Source organism: Phycodurus eques, chromosome 10 (assembly GCF_024500275.1).
Source record: "Phycodurus eques isolate BA_2022a chromosome 10, UOR_Pequ_1.1, whole genome shotgun sequence".
Classification (NCBI taxonomy): Eukaryota; Metazoa; Chordata; class Actinopteri; order Syngnathiformes; family Syngnathidae; genus Phycodurus; species Phycodurus eques.
This window is the reverse complement of record NC_084534.1, coordinates 13,021,171-13,043,110: the sequence shown is the minus strand read 5'-3', so window position 1 is coordinate 13,043,110 and position 21,940 is coordinate 13,021,171. Positions and strand designations below refer to the sequence as shown.

General features: G+C 41.7%; 2 protein-coding genes across 2 annotated transcripts in view; one reads left to right on the top strand and one right to left on the bottom strand.

Annotated features, from left to right (window-relative positions):
- The window catches only part of lhfpl5a (LHFPL tetraspan subfamily member 5a), a 13,768-nt gene extending 7,693 nt beyond the window's left edge, over positions 1-6,075 (top strand). The window contains exons 3-4 of the mRNA XM_061687787.1: positions 3,571-3,807; positions 3,922-6,075. Coding sequence (XP_061543771.1) covers positions 3,571-3,807; positions 3,922-3,932 — 248 coding nt within the window. The 3' untranslated portion in view covers positions 3,933-6,075. The remainder of the gene's footprint in view (positions 1-3,570; positions 3,808-3,921) is intronic.
- srpk1b (SRSF protein kinase 1b) lies at positions 4,914-21,940 on the bottom strand. Its single transcript, XM_061687785.1, has 16 exons — positions 21,701-21,940; positions 21,075-21,129; positions 13,356-13,483; positions 13,114-13,222; positions 12,780-12,867; positions 12,605-12,692; positions 11,176-11,282; positions 10,930-11,095; positions 10,510-10,535; positions 10,195-10,399; positions 9,528-9,965; positions 8,896-8,990; positions 8,696-8,803; positions 8,190-8,259; positions 7,965-8,057; positions 4,914-6,073 (listed from the first exon to the last, which is right to left on the bottom strand). Exons 1-16 carry the CDS (start codon positions 21,711-21,713, stop codon positions 5,892-5,894), a joined length of 1,971 nt encoding a protein of 656 aa, XP_061543769.1. The 5' UTR covers positions 21,714-21,940; the 3' UTR covers positions 4,914-5,891.

The following is a 21,940-nucleotide window of genomic DNA, read 5'->3' as shown; positions in this document are numbered from 1 at the left end:
ATGTGTTGCGGGGATACTTTCATTTAAATAGTCTATTCGTTTACTCCAAATTATGTATCTTTGGTCATCTATTTATGTCAATAACGTATCGTGACAAGCAGAACAATTCAATGCTCTTCTACTACATGGCAGAAGGTCCAATTGACCTGCGTATCCACGTTGCCAACGATAGAACAGAGCAGTTTTGTGTTCAACTAAAGAGGCCCGTGCAGATTTCGCACTGAGTAAGTACATTTCTGAGTAAATTAATCATTCTTTCAGTCGACATTTTTTTAAACTTTTTTTTGGACGTTTTTGTTTGTTGGTGTTCCATATGGTGGCATGGAAGTGCAAAACAATATAACAAATTGTGAAAAATTAACAAAACATTTACATTTCAGAAAACAATTGAACAAAAACCAAAAAACTTTCACATTTCAGAAAACAAATTACAAAAGACGAAAACACTCGGAAAGGGAACGTCCCATTTCACAGACATTCTTAGAAATCTCACGCCCTTTCTCGGCAAGACCCGCCCGGCTTCAACATGATAGGCTCCTGCATCGCGGGAAGGGTAGCCTATGCAGATGTAACGAGATGTCCATCCCAAATATAATTTTTAAAAAACAAAAACGTTTATTATGATTAGGTTTAGGACTAGGGTTGGAGTTGAGGCAGTTTAGGATGAGTTAAGGTTCGGATTATGGTGGTTAAGGCTGGCGCACACTGAGCAACGCCGCCGAACCCGACTGAACTATGGCGCGGTGTGCGTGGTTTGGAAACTGTTTCCATGAGCGGCCGATCGGTCGGCCACTGGTTTTGACACGATTCAAAATTATAATCTCCGTTGCGCGGCGTCCTCACGTCCCATTTTACATTCAATCAAAATACACAGAAGCTTTCCCACACGGTGAAAATACATTTCCGGGTTTGCAAACCGTGCCGCCGCGTTGCCTCGGCTCAAGCCATATAAATAGTATGTAAAGCATTAAATGTTGTTTAACATCAATGCTAACCAATATTTATAATGCATAAAGTGCCTGTGCATGAAAAAGTGAAGTTTGTGACCAGAATGTACGTTCAAATGAATGGAACCGGCAGCTTCCTTTCAAATATCCACACTTTCCCTTTCATTCTCGCCAGCATGCTCTCTTTAACAACCTGCTTCTTCCTTAACTCTTAATCTATCTTTTTATGGTTGAAGAAATGTGATAAACTACAATATATTGTATATACAGCATCAAACGCCTATACAGGCTCACTGTCCATATATACAATCGCTATTTGGTCTGCGTAGCATACCATTCCCGCAATGCAGGAGCCAATCATGTTCAAGTGGGGCGGGTCTTGCCGAGAAAGGGCGTAGGATTTCTAAGAATGTTTATGAAATGGGACGTTCCATTTCTGGGTGTTTCGTCTTTTGTAATTTGTTTCGTCTTTTGTAAAATGCTTTGGCTTTTTTTTTGTATTTGTTTCCTGAAATGTAAAAATGTTTCGGCTTTTGTTCATTTGTTTTCTGAAATGTAAAAATGTTTCAGCTTTTGTTAATTTGTTTCCTGAAATGTGAAAATGTTTCACAATTTGTTATATTGTTTTGCACTTCCAGGTCACCGTAGTTCCAAGAGATTTTTGTAAATTATGTCCCTTGGCTCAACAAAGGTTGGGAAAGACTGCAAAGTAAACTGCAGGGTATTCCGACTATAGTGTTAACCCCTCAAACCTTTGCAAAACCAAACTCATATTTCAAAGATATACTACAACCCGAATTCGAATGAAGTTGGGACGTTGTGTTAAACATAAATAAAAACAGAATAAAATGATTTGGAAATTATGTTCAACTTATATTTAATTGAATGCACTACAAAGACAAGATATAATGTTCAAACTGATGAACTTTTTTGTTTTTAGCAATTAATCATTAACTTAGAATTTTATGGCTGCAACACGTTCCAAAAAAGCTGGGACAGGTGGCAAAAAAGACTGAGACAGTTGAGGAATGCTCATCAAACACCTGTTTGGAACATCCCACAGGTGAACAGGCTAATTGGGAACAGGTGGGTGCCATGATTGGGTATAAAAGGAGCTTCCCTGAATTGCTCAGTCATTCACAAGCAAAGATGGGGCGTGGTTCACCTCTTTGTGAACAAGTGCGTGAGAAAATAGTCGAACAGTTTAAGGAAAATGCTTCCCAACGTACAATTGCAAGGAATTTAGGGATTTCATCATCTACGGTCCATAATATCATCAAAAGGTTCAGAGAATCTGGAGAAATCACCGCATGTAAGCGGCAAGGCCGAAAACCATCATTGAATGCCCGTGACCTTGGATCCCTCAGGCGGCACTGCATCAAAAACCGACATCAATGTGTAAAGGATATCACCAGATTGGCTCAAGAACACTTCAGAAAACCAACGTCAGTAAATACAGTTCGGCGCTACATCCGTAAGTGCAACTTGAAAGTCTACTATGCAAAGCAAAAATCATTTATCAACAACACCCAGAAGCGCCGCCAGCTTCTCTGGGCCCGAGCTCATCTAAGATGGACTGATGCAAAGTGGAAAAGTGTTCTGTGGTCCGACGAGTCCACATTTCAAATTGTTTTTGGAAATTGTGGATGACTGATCCTCCGGGCCAAAGAGGAAAAGAACCACCCGGACTGTTATCGACGCAAAGTTCAAAAGCCAGCATCTGTGATGAAATGGGGCTGAGTTAGTGCCAATGGCATGGGTAACTTACACATCTGTGAAGGCACCATTAATGCTGAAAGGTACATACAGGTTGAGGAGAAACATATGCTGCCATCCAAGCAATGTCTTTTTCATGGACGCCCCTGCTTATTTCAGAAAGACAATGGGATAGGCTCAAGCTCACCCACGACACAAATGAGGAACAAATGCTATAGAAAATGGATGGATGTTTGGTACATACAGTATGTATAAGAGTGCATGAAATGTAAAATCAGCAAAAGTCATTATCTAATTCGAGTAAAAAATATATATTTTATGAAAAGATTAGTATTTTAGTATTTGTTAGAGTGATATGTTGACCTTGTTACAGGTAAACTACAGTAGAATGTTTGACCTTGATACAACTCAGCTTAACCCAGACCTTGAAGCTTTGACCTCTTTTTGGTTATTGCATGGCAATAAACTGACAGCATTTGGAGATGAGTGATTTTGTGCTGTTTGTGAGTTTAATAGGAGGAGGAGGGTAGGGCACATCAAACCAATCAAAACTCTTTTTGCATTATCATATGAGGGGTTATTCACACCATAATTATACGAAAAGCCCGCATTGAGCGCTTTCATTTGAAGTGCGATTCAATGTGGTTTGGTAAACATAGATTTTTTACCTCATTACTCACGCACTTGTGCAAGAAGTCATTTTCTACCCAAATTCACCACATCTTGTTATTTTACTGTTAAGCGTCACAGGTTTAATGATAATATATTATTGGTGTGATAGTAAATTCCAGCAATGGATGGATGACAAATGTGGAAGATGTCCCTGATATGGGTTTTGCAGTTTTCATTCGTCTATTCAATTCAGTAGTGCTCGACTCACCCTCCTGTGCCGCCTTCTCTATGTCAGGCGCTTGCATGGTGATCGGCTGCATGATTTACCCCGACGGCTGGGACTCGGAGGAGGTGAAGCGATTGTGCGGCCAGCGGACCGACAAATACACCCTGGGCAACTGCACGGTGCGCTGGGCCTACATCCTGGCCATCATCAGCATCATGGACTCCCTCATCCTCGCCTTTCTGGCCTTTAGTCTGGGCAGCAGACAGGACAACCTCCTGCCCGAGGACTTCCAGGCAGAGGAGAAAGGTACCAGCATTGAGGGGAGGATAAAATGGAGGACAGAAACTGCACCGAAAGGAAAAGCAAAGATGAAAAGTTCAACTTAATTGTGACAATTCCATTTCTGCTTTCTCTCTTCAGACAACGCATGATGAGCCTACTACTGACCACCAAAGCAAGACTTTCACAACTATTTGAACCCAAAGAAGTTCATCCTGTCTTTGTTGAACCGTTTCCACTTCATTAAACTTTGTTCTGTACAAGGCATCTTAGAAAGGTTTCAGGACTAATGTTAGAGAAGATAAAATTCAAACCCAAACTACAAGTTTTCTCCTTCAACGTAATCGCCCTGGAGTATATAGGCCTGTGTCCTTTGTTTCAGTAGCCATTGAACCCCATCCCCAACACACACACACACGCATACGTTTACATATATACTGTAAATATGCATGAACAGTTAGTGATGAGATCAAGGACACCAGACCTGCTGGGGAGTCACCACCACTGATGAATCATGTATCTTCGTGTACGACCTGAACACCAAATGCCAGAGCCTTAGGTGGAAGAGTCCGATCTCGCCAAGGCCAACGAAAGCAAGACAGGCGGAAGTCCAAAGTCATGTTGATGGCATCCCTCGATGTAGGGGCCATCATCCACTGCGGCCAGACGATCATAGTTTCCAATTGTCAAGCATATTTCTGTAATTTTCTTTGATCTTTAAGTAAGGACACAATTTATTTGCAAATTACTTTTATAAATTCATGTTAGGTTGTTTTTACAAGACAAAATGTGATTGGGGGAAACCCTGCAATAGAGAAACACTTGCGAACCCAAAAGTCATGGTAAGTTGAAGCAATTAGCACGTTTTTTTCAACTTAAAAACAAAGTGCTAATTAGACCGTGGTAGTGCTGTACCAAAGGTCGATTATTCTGTTAAGTACTGTACGACTACAACTAAAATATAAAATAAAAAAAATAATAAAACACCTGTTTTAAAAAAAAAAAAAAAAAAAAAAAGAAAATAGCAAATATTTATCAATGGCTCCAACGTTAGATGCACAGTAGTTGTACCTACAACTGTCCAATGAGCGGCTTTTCAGGCAGGCGACGAGTTACGAGACAAACACTTAAAACACTTTTGGAAATGTTTTATTCTTACCTACAGAAAAACGATTGAAGAGGAGACATGACAGAGAGCCTATAAGCCAATTCCTTTTGCAGTGTGGGGGTTGCTGTACAGCATTTGAGTCGAGCCCATTTCCGTGCAGTTAAAAAGCACCTGAACATCCCTTTCCAAAACGTGACTGACTATGCTGCAGAGTGCATGATGCTATCCAACCACTTGAATCCATACAGGTCCAGTTTGATGTTTAATGGTTTCCAAAATTGCATCTGTTACTAAACGAGTTTCATAGGGATAGAAGACATTGCATTGTGCCAGGCTGAAAACAAGAATATCCATAACAAAATGTATAAAATCTAGTCCTCTTTCCTCTTCTGTGTACAAATGTAGAAATGTTTAAGCATACTTAGCTAGGCCAAGACTTCCTAGCCCTTTCCATGGCAGATAGCATTTTTTTTGCATTTATTCAATTGCAGTACTTCGAAGGCTTTTGACAACTAAATATATAAATGATGGCACTGCTAATGCAATTAGCAAGACTGCACATATTTGGCATCTTGGTGATCCCAACAAATTGGTGATTTTGATGGCAACCTCTGTTGCGGCTGCTGTAGTCTCAAGTGCAAGAGCTACTGTATATCTTAATTTGTAACAGTACCTAAATATCTGAGAGACAGAGTTATGTGCTGTAGAAAAAGAGCTTGAAACAGAAACTGACACCTAAACAAACAAGTCCTGCAAAGTTAAGTGCAGACGATTTGGGCTTCCTCTTCCTTCAGTATTCTACATATTGTGGATGGCGACTGAAGTGCAGTCACAGCTGGTGTGTGGGTTGCATCTGAAGGCCATGAAACGTGTACAGTCAAGTTTTTGCAGGAAGGTGTGTTTCGGTTTCAAGCCCATAATCTTTACACCTATCTTGTGTGCGTGGGTGTGTGTGCATCCTTTCACAATCACATGTAGAAGTGTGCACACAATGCGCTGTCTCTCAAGCCAGCCACGCATGGGAGAGGCACTGAGCAGCCGTGGCCCTCCTTTCAGGGACAAGGTCCAGCATGGGCTGCAGGAAGCTGCTGAAGCTGTGGGCCTCTTCTTTGGACCACTCGTACTTCTCCACCAACACATCAAACATGCCCCATGGCTTCAGCTTAGTGATGTGTCGCAGGTCACCTGCGGTGAAATTACACATTTCAAAAGTTAGAAAGCGACATAATAACTCCAAGATATCCTGCAGAACCACTGACTGACGCTGTAGTGTTAACCTGCCAGTTGGCAACTATCCGATTTTTTTTTTAATCCTGTCCTCCATTATTTGCTTGGGGAAATCACATACAGTGGATCCTCGATTTAATGGACTAATATGAGGGGGTGTTTTTTTTGTGGCCATATGCACCCAGTATGTAGTATAGTAAAACGTTTTTGTTTTATACTTTTTGTGGCCTAAAATTCCCAGTACAGTACAAAGTTGTAAAAAATGAAAAATTAAAAAAGTTTGAAAATGTTTGACAAGTTTAAAATTTTGTCCAATCTTACCACACTGGTGTGCTTGGTGGCAACAATGTTGTTGTTGTAGTGGTGAGTCAAGGTGGGTTGCTTTCATGAGCCGCGAAGAATTAGTGTGCTCCCTATTTCCAACTCCGGGAAGCTTAGACACCATAGACGAACAGCTGGTCAAAAAACCTGTTACTGTACTAAAAACAGCATGTTCGAGAGTTCCAGAGATGTAGTGACTCGTCGAGTACTGTACTCCTCTTAAAGTTTAGAGCCATTGTACCGCCGCTGTGCTCGCTCTACGCATATGATGTCTTGCCGTAAATGCGAGGTGATGCTCTATGCAACAATAGAACTCCTGCCATCATGGCTGCCACTTTCAATGCATTGCCTGGAAATGTCACCACATTCAACATGGCCTCCACATGTCAATGTATGCCTTTGATGGAAATGTCACCACATTTAACATGGCCACCATGTAGACACATCTGTTAGTTAGTCTTCATATTGTATATCTGGAAATACGTGTCCCAGTCTCTGCCTATATTGCGTCACTGCAGTCAATTCTGGAACTAACAGACTATGACAATGGTGGTTTAAGTGACTACTGGAAACTATTTTTGGACACATGTACTGTCCAGAAAATCCATTACATCAGATATCCGTTCAATCGAGGTTCAACTGTATTTGCTATTTTTGAGCTCAAGCCCAAACAGGCTAATAAGATGTTTGGTTTGGCGCCATCGTGTGGCATCTTGGCGCAAGGGAACTATGTTGAAATGAGGAGAGGATCTTCATTTAGTCAGGCCTGTCAAAAAGTAGTGCTTTGTCACTATCTTGTGGCCTCTATAGTCGATCATTAACCTTCTGGGGGAGAGGCATAAGAGCTACTCGCAGTAGAGCAGTGTTTCCCCGACACAGAGGGATGAACAAAGATACATTATTTGTGGTCTAATCATTTTCGGACCAGTTAAGTGAAATTGGATACTTTCTTGCACCATACCTGACGATCACACATTGACAGCACACATTGTGGCACAGCACAGTGGTTGTGAATTCACTGTTGTCGACCAATTCCAACTAGCAAAATAAGATACTACTATGTATCAAAAGCTACTATTTTTTCAAACAAATTTGTCATTGCTCTATCATTTAAACATTTAGGACACACTTTTAGAAATAAACTAAAATAAAAAGAATAAACAACAACATAACTACTGAGACGTTGACATGGAAGTCCACCTGCCCAAACCGAGCAGTCGCAAAAAGCTGTTTGTCAGATGGTCAAAAGAACACTAAACACACAATACAACAAAGTATCCTTGTAATTTTTACTATTAAATTAACAGCTGGTTGATACTGCTCCTAAAACGATGCATGCCAGGTTCAAAGGGTTATGCTTGGAGTCAGCCTGACTTGTGTAAAGTTTTAATATAATTGCACTACAATCTACATGCAGGTTCTGTACTAAAACATAGCAGATGGCTGTTCCTTGGAGCTATCAGGGCCTCAGGCTAAAACCTATGCACAAGGCTTGGGAGAAAGGCAGACAGCTAGGGGCGGTGTTTACCTTTCTTGGTGAAAAACTCCTTAGAGTATTTGCCTGCCATGATCAGCTTGCGAGGAACTTTCCCGAGCAGCTCAATGATCAGCGCTATGTGATCTGGAGACAGACAGACGTAATTCATGGTTAAAGGCAACATCAAATGTATTCAGTTTCACCTACAGTTAAAGTCTTACACGTCAAATTGTGTTTATACTCAGGATTTCTCCCTCAAGAGAAACAAACACAAACCTTCATCTCTGGAATAATCTTCTCCTGAATGGGGTTCAAACAAATAGTCCCCAGTTGCCAGTTCGAAAGCCTTAAGGAGAAAAATTATTACAACAAAGTATTTTAAAAAGTGTATACAAAATGGTATCCTATGTCATAAGCCGCTTTTGTGCAATGTGCCTCTGTCAAGGGCTCAAGGAGATTTTTAAAAAAAAATTTTTTAACTAATTTGGAGAGTTAGCAAACCATTCTCATCACAGCCTCTTATTAGCAGATAAATAGTACCTCTGTTTGTATTCAGAGGGATGTCATTGCGGAGCAAGTCCATTGCCTTCAACCCATGTCTTTTGGGCAAATCCACAAAGATGCACAAGGACACCATGCCTACCATAACTAACAACTGTGTAACAATGTAGTGTTTTCATTTACGGAATGACAAAGTGATGGAATCTCACTGATTATTTCCTTTCAGAATGAATTTTTCTGTGTTTAAAAGTGTTCTGTGTGTTTCCGTTTGCCTGTGTTACCATGCAGGCAGTGCTCCAAATGTCTGCTGGTGTGCTGTAGCCAGATCCTATCAGCACCTCAAGTGAACGGTACTGCCGAGTCTGGATGTCATCTGTAAAATGCTTGTGCTGCAGGAGGCGGAAATAGATATTTTTATAGTTTACATCCATATGTGTGTCAAAACCATTGAGATGCAACTGTACCATAGATTAATACTCACCACCCAGCAGGCATTTCCAAGGTCAGCAATCTTAACCTGCACCTTGTCAGCATTGAGATGGTCCAAGGGGTTTACTAACAAGCTACTCAATGATTCTGTTGGAAGAAGCCCGAGGACAGAGAAAAAAGTACATTTATTATTATTATATGAACCCGCTCTCACAAAAAAAAAAACCCACGAGTTTAAATTAAAAAAAAAAAAAAAGATTACTGTTATGGTACCAAGTATCCCATAAATTTCCTTAATTTTTTGCTTTCCTTAATCCATGGTTGCTAATGTTCATAGCGGTAAAAAAAAGGTGGAATTATTAAGTATGAAAGCATGGCGTCTAAATGAGCATTATCCACACCAAATTGCCAACAGCATTATCTTAAAAATAAAAAAATAAAGCTTTCTTCCACTGTATGTTCTTATAGTAATTTTAGTAAGCTGTCTTTTATTTTTCTATACTCAGTTTTTAAATGTATTTTTGCTCTTTGTTTTAAAATGCATGTAAATCACATTAACTTACCTTGTGTATGAAATGCACTATATCAATAAATTTGTCTTGCCAATAAGATAGTGAAGAATTTTTTAAATACAAACCAACTGTTATATTTGGAGTTTTAGAAATTGTATTTGTACCAACTAACCATTTTGGCTATTTTCTTCATCTTCAACTCTCATTTTGTTCTCCCCTTGAGTGTCCATCTCCTCCTCCTTTCTCTTTACTTTGACGACATCATTCAGCTCTGAGGTGACAAAGTCTGTGCTGAGGGAATCTGGTTGCTGCTGCTGTGACTGAGGCTCAGAATCCTCAGAGGGACCGCTACAGCTCTGAGGGTCGTCTTTGTTACATACTTTGTTGAGAGTTTCTGTTTTATCTTCTACTTTGTTTGCATTCTGTTGGTCCTCCAGCTCTTCTGCTGACTGCTTGGTCCCATGGTCCTGGCTTTCTCGGCTAGCCTCGCTCACCGGTACGGAGGTGTTGCCATTGCAGTTGACCTCCATCTTGCTCTCCTCCTTGGTGGCATCCTCTGTGGGTACACTTGGCTCTGACATCTGTTGGGGTAGCTCGACAGTAGGAGACTCTGTAACCAATTTAATAAGAACATTTTATCATACTCACGAGCCACTTCATTAATTTCACCTAGAACATCAATTGCACTCCAAAAGATTAGCCTCAGCAAAATGTCTGCCTTTACAAACAGAATAATGCAAATGTTCTTGGTGACTCTGTCAGAGGTATTAATTCATCGATATCTATTACTGTAGTTACAGTTTGCAAAGATGTTGGTTCCGCATAGTTTGGTCAGTCACCTGCGATAGGAGGCATTGTGTCATGTTGTAGAGTGGCCGACACAGAGGCGGGGACAGAGGCGATGTCAGAGGTCGTTTCTGCCGTGTCCTCCGCTTTCTCTTCTCCTCTTTCGGCTGTCACTCCTCCTCCCATTTCTAGCTGTTCCGCCTGCTTCTTCTGCTTCTTCTTCATTTTCTTCTTTTTGTTCTTTGACATTTTGGCTATCTAGAAAGAGAGAACAAATGAATAAGTATTCTCTATTGACTTGACGTGTATTTTGCACAGCCATCCACTTGTCAGGTTTTTATTTTTTTTATAACAAAAAAAATATATACCGGCTTGGGTGCTGGTGCTGTACTCACTGTGGGAAGAAGGAAAATGGGAAGAGGATTACATTACTAGAGAAGGACGTGCGGTACATCTATCACCTCCGTGGGAGCTGACTCACACCAAGATGTATTAACAGACACATGCGGAGGCAGTCTCTCACTCCTCAGAGAAAGGTAGTCATTTACACATTCACAGTCAGCGGTGACTCATAGCCAAGGGCTCCCATCCTCAAGTTTATGTGCATTTAAATTGCACCCATTAACAAATAAGATAGCTAATTGTGTTTAGTGATGTAAATTCAAAGTAGAGCGAAGCCAGTTGGAGCAGCAATTCCAAACAGCAAATCATGACATGACAAGCAAATTGTAGCTTAATCACATGAACCTGCTCAGGGGAGCTCATAGAGGAGAAAATAAAAGTGTGACCTGCAGAACCAGAGGGTGGTGGTACACCAGTCTTCTGCCACTGTGTCGCTTCGAGAGCCATTTTCTTGATATAGGACTCATTGACTGTCAGAAGAATGTTTTCCGGTTTGATGTCTGTGTGAATAATTTTACATTTGGTGTGGAGGTAGTCTAAACCCTGAAGGACCTGCACAAAAGCAAAGGTGGACCTATCATCATCAAAACAAAAAGTTTCAAATAAGCTTTTTGGAGGGTGTGCTGCAGTACCTGTCTAATGATGCTTTTAACACATGGCAGCGGGAGGCCTTGATAATTTGACTTGATGATCCACTTTAGTAGGTGGTACCCCAGCACCTCAAACACCATGCATATATCTGGTAAATCGCCAGTCAAGGAAGAACAGAAGTAGACATCACTCTTTAAATGGGTTAAATTTTGTCAACCCACAATGGACTTCAGCCACTACAAATGAATGATAATGATATACAGAGGGTGTGTGGGTGTGCTATCAGATAGCATAGCTGCAGACTGGATGCTGTGGAGAGAAAAAAGGGATGGTGCCAACGTCAATGCATCAGAGCCTGTGACACCAAAGGATGTGCCAATGTGCACAGCTAGCTGTCAGCAGAGGACCCACAAATAGCTGTAAAGAGAGATGGAGCAGAGGGTTTGGGGGAGTTGGCTAAAATGAGACTAAAGAAATTAACATTGCACAGAGAAATTATCCAGTAAAGACAGTTTACCGCTAACGACTCTAAATCAGTATGGCATGCATTACAATCGCTAACCAATTACAAGCGACTAACCCCCCAAGCTGAGAACACCACTTCATTACACGCACCACCAGCACTTGGGCGCCTCAAGGTTGTGACCTCTCTCCGCTGCTCTTCTCTCTCTACACGAACGACTGCACCTCAAGGCACCCGGCTGTCAAACTCCTGAAGTTTGCAGACGACACCACAGTCATCGGCCTCATCAAAGACTGTGATGAGTCTGTGTACCGACAGGAAGTGGAGCGGCTGGAGCTGTGGTGCGGCCGACATAACCTGGAGCTGAACACGCTAAAGATTGCAGAGATGATTGTGGACTTCAGGAGGCATTTTATACATTACTCATGCACTCACTGTAGTAGTCCCGCCACGCTGCACTATTTGCATATCTGTTGTTGACCAATACTGGCCACTCGTGCCTGAGTAGCATCTGCAACATTTGCACAATTGACATTGTCCCAGATTATAACACTACTGGTCACTTTAAACTGCATCAACTTATTGAAGTCTATGCACCCTTTGCACAATGGTCATTGCACCGGACTATTGTTCTATAGTCAATTGCTAGAGGACTGCATCCTTTTGCACAATTGTCAAAAAAATAAATAAAAAAAACATTGTACCAGCATTACCACATTACTGGTAACCTTCTTATTGCTCAGTGACTCTTTTTTTATGTCACAAAAGTATTCTGTCAATTGACTGTCTGTTGTCGTACTAGAGTGGCTCCAACCACCAGAGACAAATTCCTCATGTGTTTTTGACATACCTGGCAAATAAAGAGGATTCTGATTCTGAGTATGCCTGATTGTAGCAGAACTGTTTAGTGATCAATAAAGGTCTAAAGAGTGTTTGTAAAAAGGGGCACATAGTTGATTAGTCGTCTGGAGACACAATCAACTACATTTTAAGTTATTAAAAGATACGAGTGCCATTCGTGCCAGATATTTTGAAGTCATCTAGAAGCTGCACCACTCTCTCCCTGCTCAGATCACCAGGGTCTGTGTTTCGCACCTGCAACAAGCACACACACACAGACATGTATGAGGGAAATTATGCTGAAACAAAAACAAAAAATGAAAATGAGACTGTCCACGTTACAGATTTGAGCAGCTTGATCTCATCCAGAGCAGTCTCTGTGTAATGTTCAGCACTTTTCACAACCTTCATAGCTACAAAGCGCTTCTCCCTGCAAGAAGCGCAAACAAAAACAAAAGGATTTTTTTGGGTGACGACTATCTCACAAGCATCAATATAATTCAAATGTACAGCATGTACCAATATACTTTCAGTCCACATATCCAGCATTTAATTCGTCCATGGATCGTAATTGTTTACGTGAAGCTTTAGCACAGCAGTCACAGGAATGTTTTATTTATTTATTTATTTTTTTAAATGTGAAACTTCTCAAGTTGTCTCTGCAATGACAACTTACTGGATGTCCCAGGCCAGCCACACAGTGGAAAAGTGCCCCCAGCCAAGCTTACGGATAACATGGTATCTTCCGTTGAAAAGATCTCCAATCTTCACATGGTGATATCCACCTGACCAAACAAAGATCATAGATGTATGTCCTAGATTCATGAGTTTTTTTTTTATTTATCATTTGTTAGTTACCCCAGTGAGGATAAGCAGTTCAGAGAATAGATGGACGAATGATAACAGAGACTTTTGTACCCTTGCAGTAGTCAGTGGGGTCCTCCTGCTCATCATCATCAGAGCCCAGGATCTCCTCATCTTGATCAGGAAGGGGCGAGTCTGGCTGACTTAGCTTGGAGCTGCCTCCACAGCCCTGAGGCTCTGGTCTGACGGTAAAGACACAGGAGGAGGTTGGGTCAGAAGGCTTGGGATGAAGTATAGAAGAAGCATTTGTGTTCTTGGGTTAAAAACCATAGAGCAAGACATTTTCCCATTATGTTTTTTAGTCAGAAGCATGACAAAGGAATTGTAGCTCACAGAACTAATGAAATAAACTAGATAAGTTAATTATCTGATCGTGCATGTGTGTGGAACATCCCACTTCACAATGTAGTGCTGCAACTAAGACACATCTTTACATGTCATGTCTATCATACACGCAGCATTGCAAAGGTGGTTCAAATCCTGCCAAATACTGTATTTTCACGACCATAAGGCGCACTTAAAAGTCTTAAATTTTCTCCAAAATGGACGGGACGCCTTATAATGCGGCGCGCGCCTTATGTGTGCACAGAGTTCCAAAATCTGTAAATGTTGTCTGACTTTGATGAGCGCTACGCTTGACTGACTGGGAGCATTTCCTGCCGACACGCTGCTTATATAGAGGAAATGCGGACGTGAATGAGGACAACATTCGGACGTTAAAGGGGGAAGGCTGCGCATGAAGGAGGACGCTAAAGGCACGCCCCCAGTAGGTATATAGCGGCAGTATGTGCATTGTGCAAAACAGCATGGGTTTGGTTAAAGACCCCCGAAAATGGCACCTATGAAGAGACACACTTACGAAGCACAGTTTAAACTGCAAGCTATCAGTTACGCTGAGGAACATGGGAATCGAGCAGCCGCGAGAGAATTCAAGATCAACGAATCCATGGTTCCCAAGTGGTGGAAGCAGGAAAACAAGCTTCACCAAGTCAAGAAGATGAAGCTGAGTTTCCTCGGAAACAAGGCGAGGTGGCTCGAGTTGGAAGACCAACTCGAGCAATGGATTAATGATCGCCATCTATCCATCCGGGCAAGGACTACCGTGGCGCAGCAACTTCTGGCGGATTACAAGGAAAAGCTGGCCATCTCCCGCTCCTACTGCAGTAAAAATATTGCCGACAAATACATCCAGCCCAACCACATCACCAACATGGATGAGGTGCCGCTCACTTTCAACATCACCACACTGTAGAGAAGAAGGGAACCAGCACGGTAGCGATACGCAGAGCGGGGCACGAAAAGTCGGCTTTTACTGTTGTGCTTGGTTGCCATGTTAATGGACAGAAACTGCCACCTATGGTGATTTTTAAGAAGAAGCAGCTGCCTAAAGAAAAGTTTCTACCCGAAGTCATCGTAAAGGCCAATCAAAAGGGCTGGATGGACGACAAGAAAATGAGAGAGTGGCTGAGTGAGGTGTACGTAAAGAGACCGGATGGTTTTTTCCACGCGTCACCGTCCCGGTTGATCTGTGACTCCATGCGCGCCAATCTCACAGCCGCTGTGAAAAACCAAGTCCAGATAATGAACTTGGCGCTTGCCATCCTTCCGGGAGGCTTGACGAAGGAACTCCAACCGCTGGACATCAGTGTAAACAGGGCACTCAAAGTAAAGTTGCGAGCGCCGTGGGAGCGACAGATGACAAATGGCGAACACAGCTTTACTAAGACTAGGAGGCAGCGCCGGGTGAGTTACGCCACCATATGTGAATTGATTATGGATGCTTGAGCTAAGCTATCTGCTTTGACTGTTGTCGGAGCTTTCGTGAAAGCCGGCATCATTGCTGAACAGCCCCCTGGCAACGAGACTGATTCCGACAATGACGAGAGAGAACCCGGCATGTTTGATGGCGAAATTGCCCAGCTGTTCATTTCAGATAGAGGAGATGAGGACTTTGATGGATTGATGAAAAAAATTATGGATTGATGAAAAAAATGTGAGTACATTGTTAAATACTTCAATTAAGTACAATCAAACTCAGTTTTGCTCCCGCTGCCTATTAGCATGCATGCTAGCGTATGTTTTACCATGCCTGCGCCCAATAATACGGTGCGCCTTATGTGTGTGTTAAATGCAGGAATAGATCCCGTAACTGAGACTGCACCTTTTAATACGGTGCGCCTTATGGTCGTGAGAATACAGTAGGTAGCTGAAAATTTACAATTTTCTCAGTTTGTCCTCTCATCACTTGCAAATGCAAAGTCTTTCGCCACAGCGGTTACTAAAATAGCAGCGAATACTCAAGAGGGCAAGGCTGGAATTGGGGTCAGCACAGTTTCCCCCTTTAGCCACTTCCTAATTAACAAGCACATAAATCTTTCCAATACGTTTCTGCTGAATAAACAAATTGCCTAGTTGTAATCTTAATGAGTTCAACTGATCCACTACATTTACCATGGCACTTGTTCAACAGCAATGGCTGCTGCTGCCAAACTATATCATTTGACTTTTTTTCCCCCCTCAAATCCATTGCAGTTGCATGGGGACAGTGGCACAATATGAACAAACTCACTCAAACTACACAGGACACGAAGGAAAAAATGTCTGCTAATATGAGTGACCACAAAAATAACATGAGAATCCTTCAACCAAGACGTAATATCATTAAACATTAACTGCTGGGCTGAACAGGTGAGAGGGATACGTGGTGCTGAAGCAGGCAGGTTGTGATGTGCAAATATCAACATAGTTCATTAAATTATTAAAAACAACATTCTCCCATTGCTTATACAGGACTATGCAAAGTAACGGTGTTTGTCTTAAAAAAAAAAGAAAAAAACTTGGACATGACTCATGCTGAAGGGTCAAACTGCAGAAGAAAAGCCATCGGCTTTAGGAAGGAGAAAATAACATGACTACCAGAAACAAAACAATCTGTTAACCAACATTGAGACTTCACAGCAATTTCTGCTTTTCAAGGTTTAAAATGACTGTAGCTCCATGAGGCACTCATTAGGTAAGACATGACCACAACATATCAGAAGTCAAATTAGCCCTAATTTTCCAATTCAAGGCCAACCAGCAAAACAAATTTCAATAGAGATACAATGACCTAATGATCAACTGAATGAAAAACACCCTTGAAATCAAGTTCCTTCTACCGTATGATGAGCTTAAATCATGTGCAGAAAAGATGGAGTCTTTTCTCGCAATTAGCATTCCAGTAGACTGACGTGGTCCCTCGGCAATGTTGTCCAATGTTTATGTCGCAGATAATTTTAAGTAATTACATACAGCATTTCTGTTGGATGGTGAGCTCTTCTTCTCTATCGTGCAACCTTTAAGATCAATGTGACTGAAGGAAAATAGGCAGACAATGAAGCAAGATGCATTTATCTTGCTCATTGTAGTCAAATAATGTAGGCTGCAATGTTTTCCTGCTGACCAACTACTGTCAAGTTCTTCAACTTGTCTCTGCAGTATCCTTGGCACAGACACAGCTTCTTATTTTCAGAACTCTGCAGTGATGACTGATCTTAAATGGCCAGACAATGTTAATTAAAAAAAACGGACTATATATTTAGTTTTGTTTTAATGGCCAGCACAAATGGCTAAACATGCAGTTATAATTGAGAAAATTAGTAGTCAGGGTTAAAATATTGTTTTAGATCAATTCTCGGGACTACATCCAGAAAGATTAAAATAATTAAGACCAAGTCTTTAGTAGAAGGAGATGTTGAAGAGAAGCAGAAATTCAACAAGCAAGACTTAAAATTTTGTTTGTGCTTTTTTTTTTTTTTACTGCCGCGCACACACACATGGACTGACATCATTCAAACATCCTCTGAATGGCAGAAGTCAAGGGTAAAATGAGGATATGGTACCTAACGTTGAACAACATGTAATATTCAACATGTGGACCTGATTCAAGAAAACAAACCAAAATGGTTGTCACATCTGCCTGCTTACCTGCAGGATGCACGGATACCCATGAGACGTGATGCAGGCAAGAGGACAGGACAGTGGAGGAGAATGGGCAGGTGTTCAAAGATGCTCTCTCTCCATTAGTCGAGAGGAAGATGAAGAAAAAATGAAAAAAAAAAAAATAATAAATCAAGGGTGGAGGAAAAAAAAATTCAATGGTGGAGAATGGATAGAGTTGAGATTAAGTAGAGTGATCCGTGATGATGGAAAAGAAGCCGCAAGACGAGGAAGATGAGTGCTAGCGCTCAGGGCAACTGCGTTCAGTCGCACACTCGCTTTTCCACTCGCACATTAGCTCCATCTCTCTCTTTCTCTCATTCTCTGACCGAGAACTCTCCTTGGCTGCTGTCAGCCTCTCGCCCCACCCCCTGCACTGGCAGCTGGGACATGATTGGGCAACACAGCTCAGCACTGCAATGCAGGTGAGGGACCACATTGACCTCCTCTTGCCATAATTTTTTTCATCCCCAATTGTCTCAGAATCATCTTCACTGACCCTCATCTGCAATATTACCCTCAATCAAAGGCCAGATAGAGAATCAAAACTACACTCCTTTGCACTAGAAAAGCAAAGTGTTACAGAGGCTGTACACTCACTGCAGAATGAACCACTGATAAAGACAATTGGGATCCTTTATACAGTATGTGACTGCACTAATCTTGTATATTAAGCAGTGGTTGCTTGTGAAGTTGGTGTTAGGAGCCAACTGGACTTTTGCTTACAAAACCAATCCCAGATTCTACTATTCAGAATTTGAAAGTAATGACTCAGCAGTTCCTCATTGTGATGGAAACCAAAAGATACCAGTGGTGATGAAAAACGCAACGACAGCCATAGACCTGGAAGGGCAATTTAGAGTTGTCAATTAACCTACCATGCATGTTTTTGGAAAGTGAGAGGGAACCGGAGTGCCCGGAGAAAACCCACACAGGCACGGGGAGAACATGCAAACTCAACACGAGCGGGGCCGGGGATTGAACCCCGGTCCTCAGAACTGTGAGGCAGACGCTCTAACCAGTCGTCCACCGTTCCGCCTAAATAAAAAAATATATATGTACAAAACAAACTTCTGCAACGTTGCCGGTGTGTTGATGATGTGAGATGCTAGTTCATCTTATTTCTATTCTCACACTCTCTTCTTCTTTCCTTACAACAGCCACAAAAAAACACCAAAGGAAGAATCAAAACACGTATATTAATCCAATTGCTTACATGGCACACTGACCAAGATGACAGTTCCATGTCAAAAAATTGTACAAAACTTAGGGCATAACTGTCCTGCAATATTTGGTTGACCTCCAAGTTTGACAGCTTTAAGGTGTTCAACAGTAATGTTCCACTGTATAAATTTGAACTTGATATTTACAATCTCAAACATCTTGAACACACACACAAAACCATTTGGGTTGCCAACACAGATACTCTACAATACAAAAAAAATTCTAGAATTGAATCCCTTTGCCTCACTCCCACTGTATATATTGTTTTCAGTTTATCTTCTTGATGGAAAAGAATGTAGGAAGACTTAACACGCAGGATGAGGACAGAATGGACAGAGAGCTGACTGGAGCACAGGTTATGTAATAAACTGCATTTGAGAAAACAGAGGCGGCAAAAAATAAAAACAGTGGACAATGAGTTTGGTAAAGTCTGTCATTTCATCTCCTGAACAATGCCGTTCTTATAATTGTTCACAAAAAGCAAAACGTAACTATGGTAGAAGTCGATGCATAAAATGGGCATAGTAAATAGAATCTCTAGAAAACTACTGGAAAAATACTGCAATATCAGCAATTTTGTTTACACTTTCTGCTGGCACATGCCAAGAAACCATTAGCAGTTACGAGCAGTCGCAGGGAAAAGAGGAGCACTACAACATTTGGTATCTGCTCCTAGTCATGCTCTTAGGAAACTGGCTTCTGGAGCACATGGACAAAACGCTACAATCTTACTCACTCAACAGCACAGAGGATTTGTTGTGTTACTCACTTGCATGTGAAAACACTGGCTACCTTCACCACAGCTGAACTGACAGAGAAAATACAGTCAAGGAACCACATGATGCTGGTAAATGGATGCTCAGGCTAAAAAACACTTACTGACTCATGACTGATAGTCACTTATTAGTGTCTGCTGCATCCTCAAAGCACTGTCGCCACAATACAGCAAATGACAGAGACGAGAGGGAATGAAGTAACATGATGAGAGCAACGGCGTAAGAGAGTGAAAGAGGGCACAGATGTGACTTACTCGGCAGCCACTTCATAAGGTACGGAGTCCTTACCTTCACTGGAAGCAAATCCAATTTACTGCTGAATTGTGGACCAAACTCGGTCTTACAGGGACCAACCAGCCTATATTAAGGGGTCCACTATCGAATACTCCCGGATCACCCTATACAGCACAGATTTCAAACTCAAGGCCCGGGGGCCAGATCCGGCCCGCCACATCATTTTATGTGCCCTGCGAAAGCAAATCATGTGTGTCAATTTCCATGACTCTTGCTAAAATCTGTTCCAAATTTTTGTATAATATTCATATGTAATAAATAGTAATTAACTATTGTAAGCATGTTTTGCCTCCAAACCCCCTTTTACAGTTACTTGAACAATAGTTGAAAAAAAACATTATCCTTGACTTCTGATTTAAAAACTAGTTATCCATCAATTTGTTGTCAATGTGTAATAATATGATGAGGCAATTAAACATTAATATGGTTTCACAATCATAATGGCCCTCTGAGGAAAACCAGATCTTCAATGTGGCCCGTGACAAAAAATTGTTTGACACCCCTGCTCTACAGGATCCCCAGAGGGACACGGTTGTAGGCCTTCTCCAAGTCCACAAAGCATATGTAGACTGGTTGGGGTGAACTCCCATGCACCTTCCAGAATCCTGACAAGGGTGCAGAGGTGGTCTACTGTTCCAAGGTCAGGACAAAATCCACACTGCTCCTCCTGAATCTGAGATTGGACTTCACTACAGATCCTCCCCTCCAGCATCCCCGATAGACTTTACCAGGGAGGCTGAGGAGTGTGAGCCCCCTGTGGACGGAACACAATATCCTCTAATCCCCACAAAATATCCCCTTCAATATCCCAGAGATAGGCGAGCCAGCCTTGGAGTGCCAAGACTCTGCTTCCTCATAGAATTACGTGTCAGTGGAATTGGTCTGGTAGCACTGGTGCAACCAACTTTTTTAGTTGGTCGCACCAGCACATGATTTGGTGGCACCATTTATTGGGGAGGCACAGCATGACCATAAATTGCCCATATTTTATATATAATTTTTATTCTTTAATTCATTTTCCATACCGCTTATCCTCATTAGAGTCGGGGGCATGCTGGAGCCCATCCCAGCTGACTAGCGAGAGGTGGGGTACACCATGAACTGGGCGGCAGCCAATCTAAGGGCACAAATAAAGAAACAACCACTTCCACTCACATTCACACCTACTGGCAGTTTAGAGTTTTCAATTAACCTACCATGCATGTTTTTGGGATGTGGGAGGAAACCGCAGTACCCGGAGAAATCCCACACAGGCACGGGGAGAACATGCAAACTCCGCACAGGTGAGGCCAGATTTGAACCCGCAACCTCAGAACTGTGAGGCAGATGTGCTAACCAGTCAACAACCATGCCGATTTGGACAATAGTTGCAAATTAATTTGACAAATCGATTAGTTGCACCTTTAGATGAATGACTTTTAAAAACTAAGCTGTAAGGCGAACAGTCTCTTTAGTTTTTGTTTTGTGTTCTTTTGCAAGTGTACCTGTTATGAGAACTTACTTTCTTCCAGTTTTCCGAGGCTTTGTCCTCTTCTTCCTCGCCTGTAAAGCGAGTACTTGGGGGGGAAGAATAGTTAAAATGAGAACAGTCCATGTCTATGGTGAGCATTTGTTTCTCTGACTCAGTGATAGACGGCTGACAAGCCTGACGTGTAGGTTTAGGTGTAACTTTATATATATTTATTTAATTTTTTTATATACATATTTTTAAAGTCCCTTAGATTGATGTCGGCTAGCTGACAGGTTCATTGGAACCACAGTCACACACCCAATTAGCTAACCGGCGGCCTAGTGGTGCGCCTAAGTTAGCAACTAATTGTCTCTTTATAATTAACATGAGCTTTAGTTTGTATTTTTTTTCCTGGGTTGGTGGAACTTGGAGTTAATGATTGCATATTGTTTTAGAAAGTTTAAGCGTATCCGTACAGTGCTAGTCTCGTGGATTCAACTAGCTTAAATGCTACAGTACACACAGGGTAAAGCAAACGCATGGTCCACCTTTCAACTTTTACTTGGCGGGGTTATCCACTACCCGCGACAAAATATAGTTTGCCTGCGAAATTGTTTCAAGTAACAGCGAGAATTCGGCGAGGAAAGGATGCATGTTAGAGTTAACACCAAACATACCTTTTCTTTCCATCGCGGCAAACCAGTCAAGAGGGAGAGCTGCGTTTAGGAGAACTTGGAAATACCAAACTCTGGTCTTTCTATCGCGGTTACCAGTGAGAGGGACAGCTGGGTTCAGGAAACATAGGGAATATTCAAACTCTATTCTGCTCAAAGTGAAAACACGAGTGAGTGGCGCTTTTTAATCAGACAAAAATTATTATATTGACGTTGACAAATGTTACTTTCATTAATGCGGAT

Excerpts from the sequence above, each read along its gene's own strand:
- srpk1b (XM_061687785.1), bottom strand. Across the intron at positions 11,283-12,604 it reads ATCTGGCACGAATGGCACTC|ATATATGCATGGTGTTTGAG; the intron begins GTATCTTTTAAT and ends GCGATTTACCAG. Across the intron at positions 10,536-10,929 it reads ACCACCCTCTGGTTCTGCAG|TGAGTACAGCACCAGCACCC; the intron begins GTCACACTTTTA and ends TTCTTCCCACAG.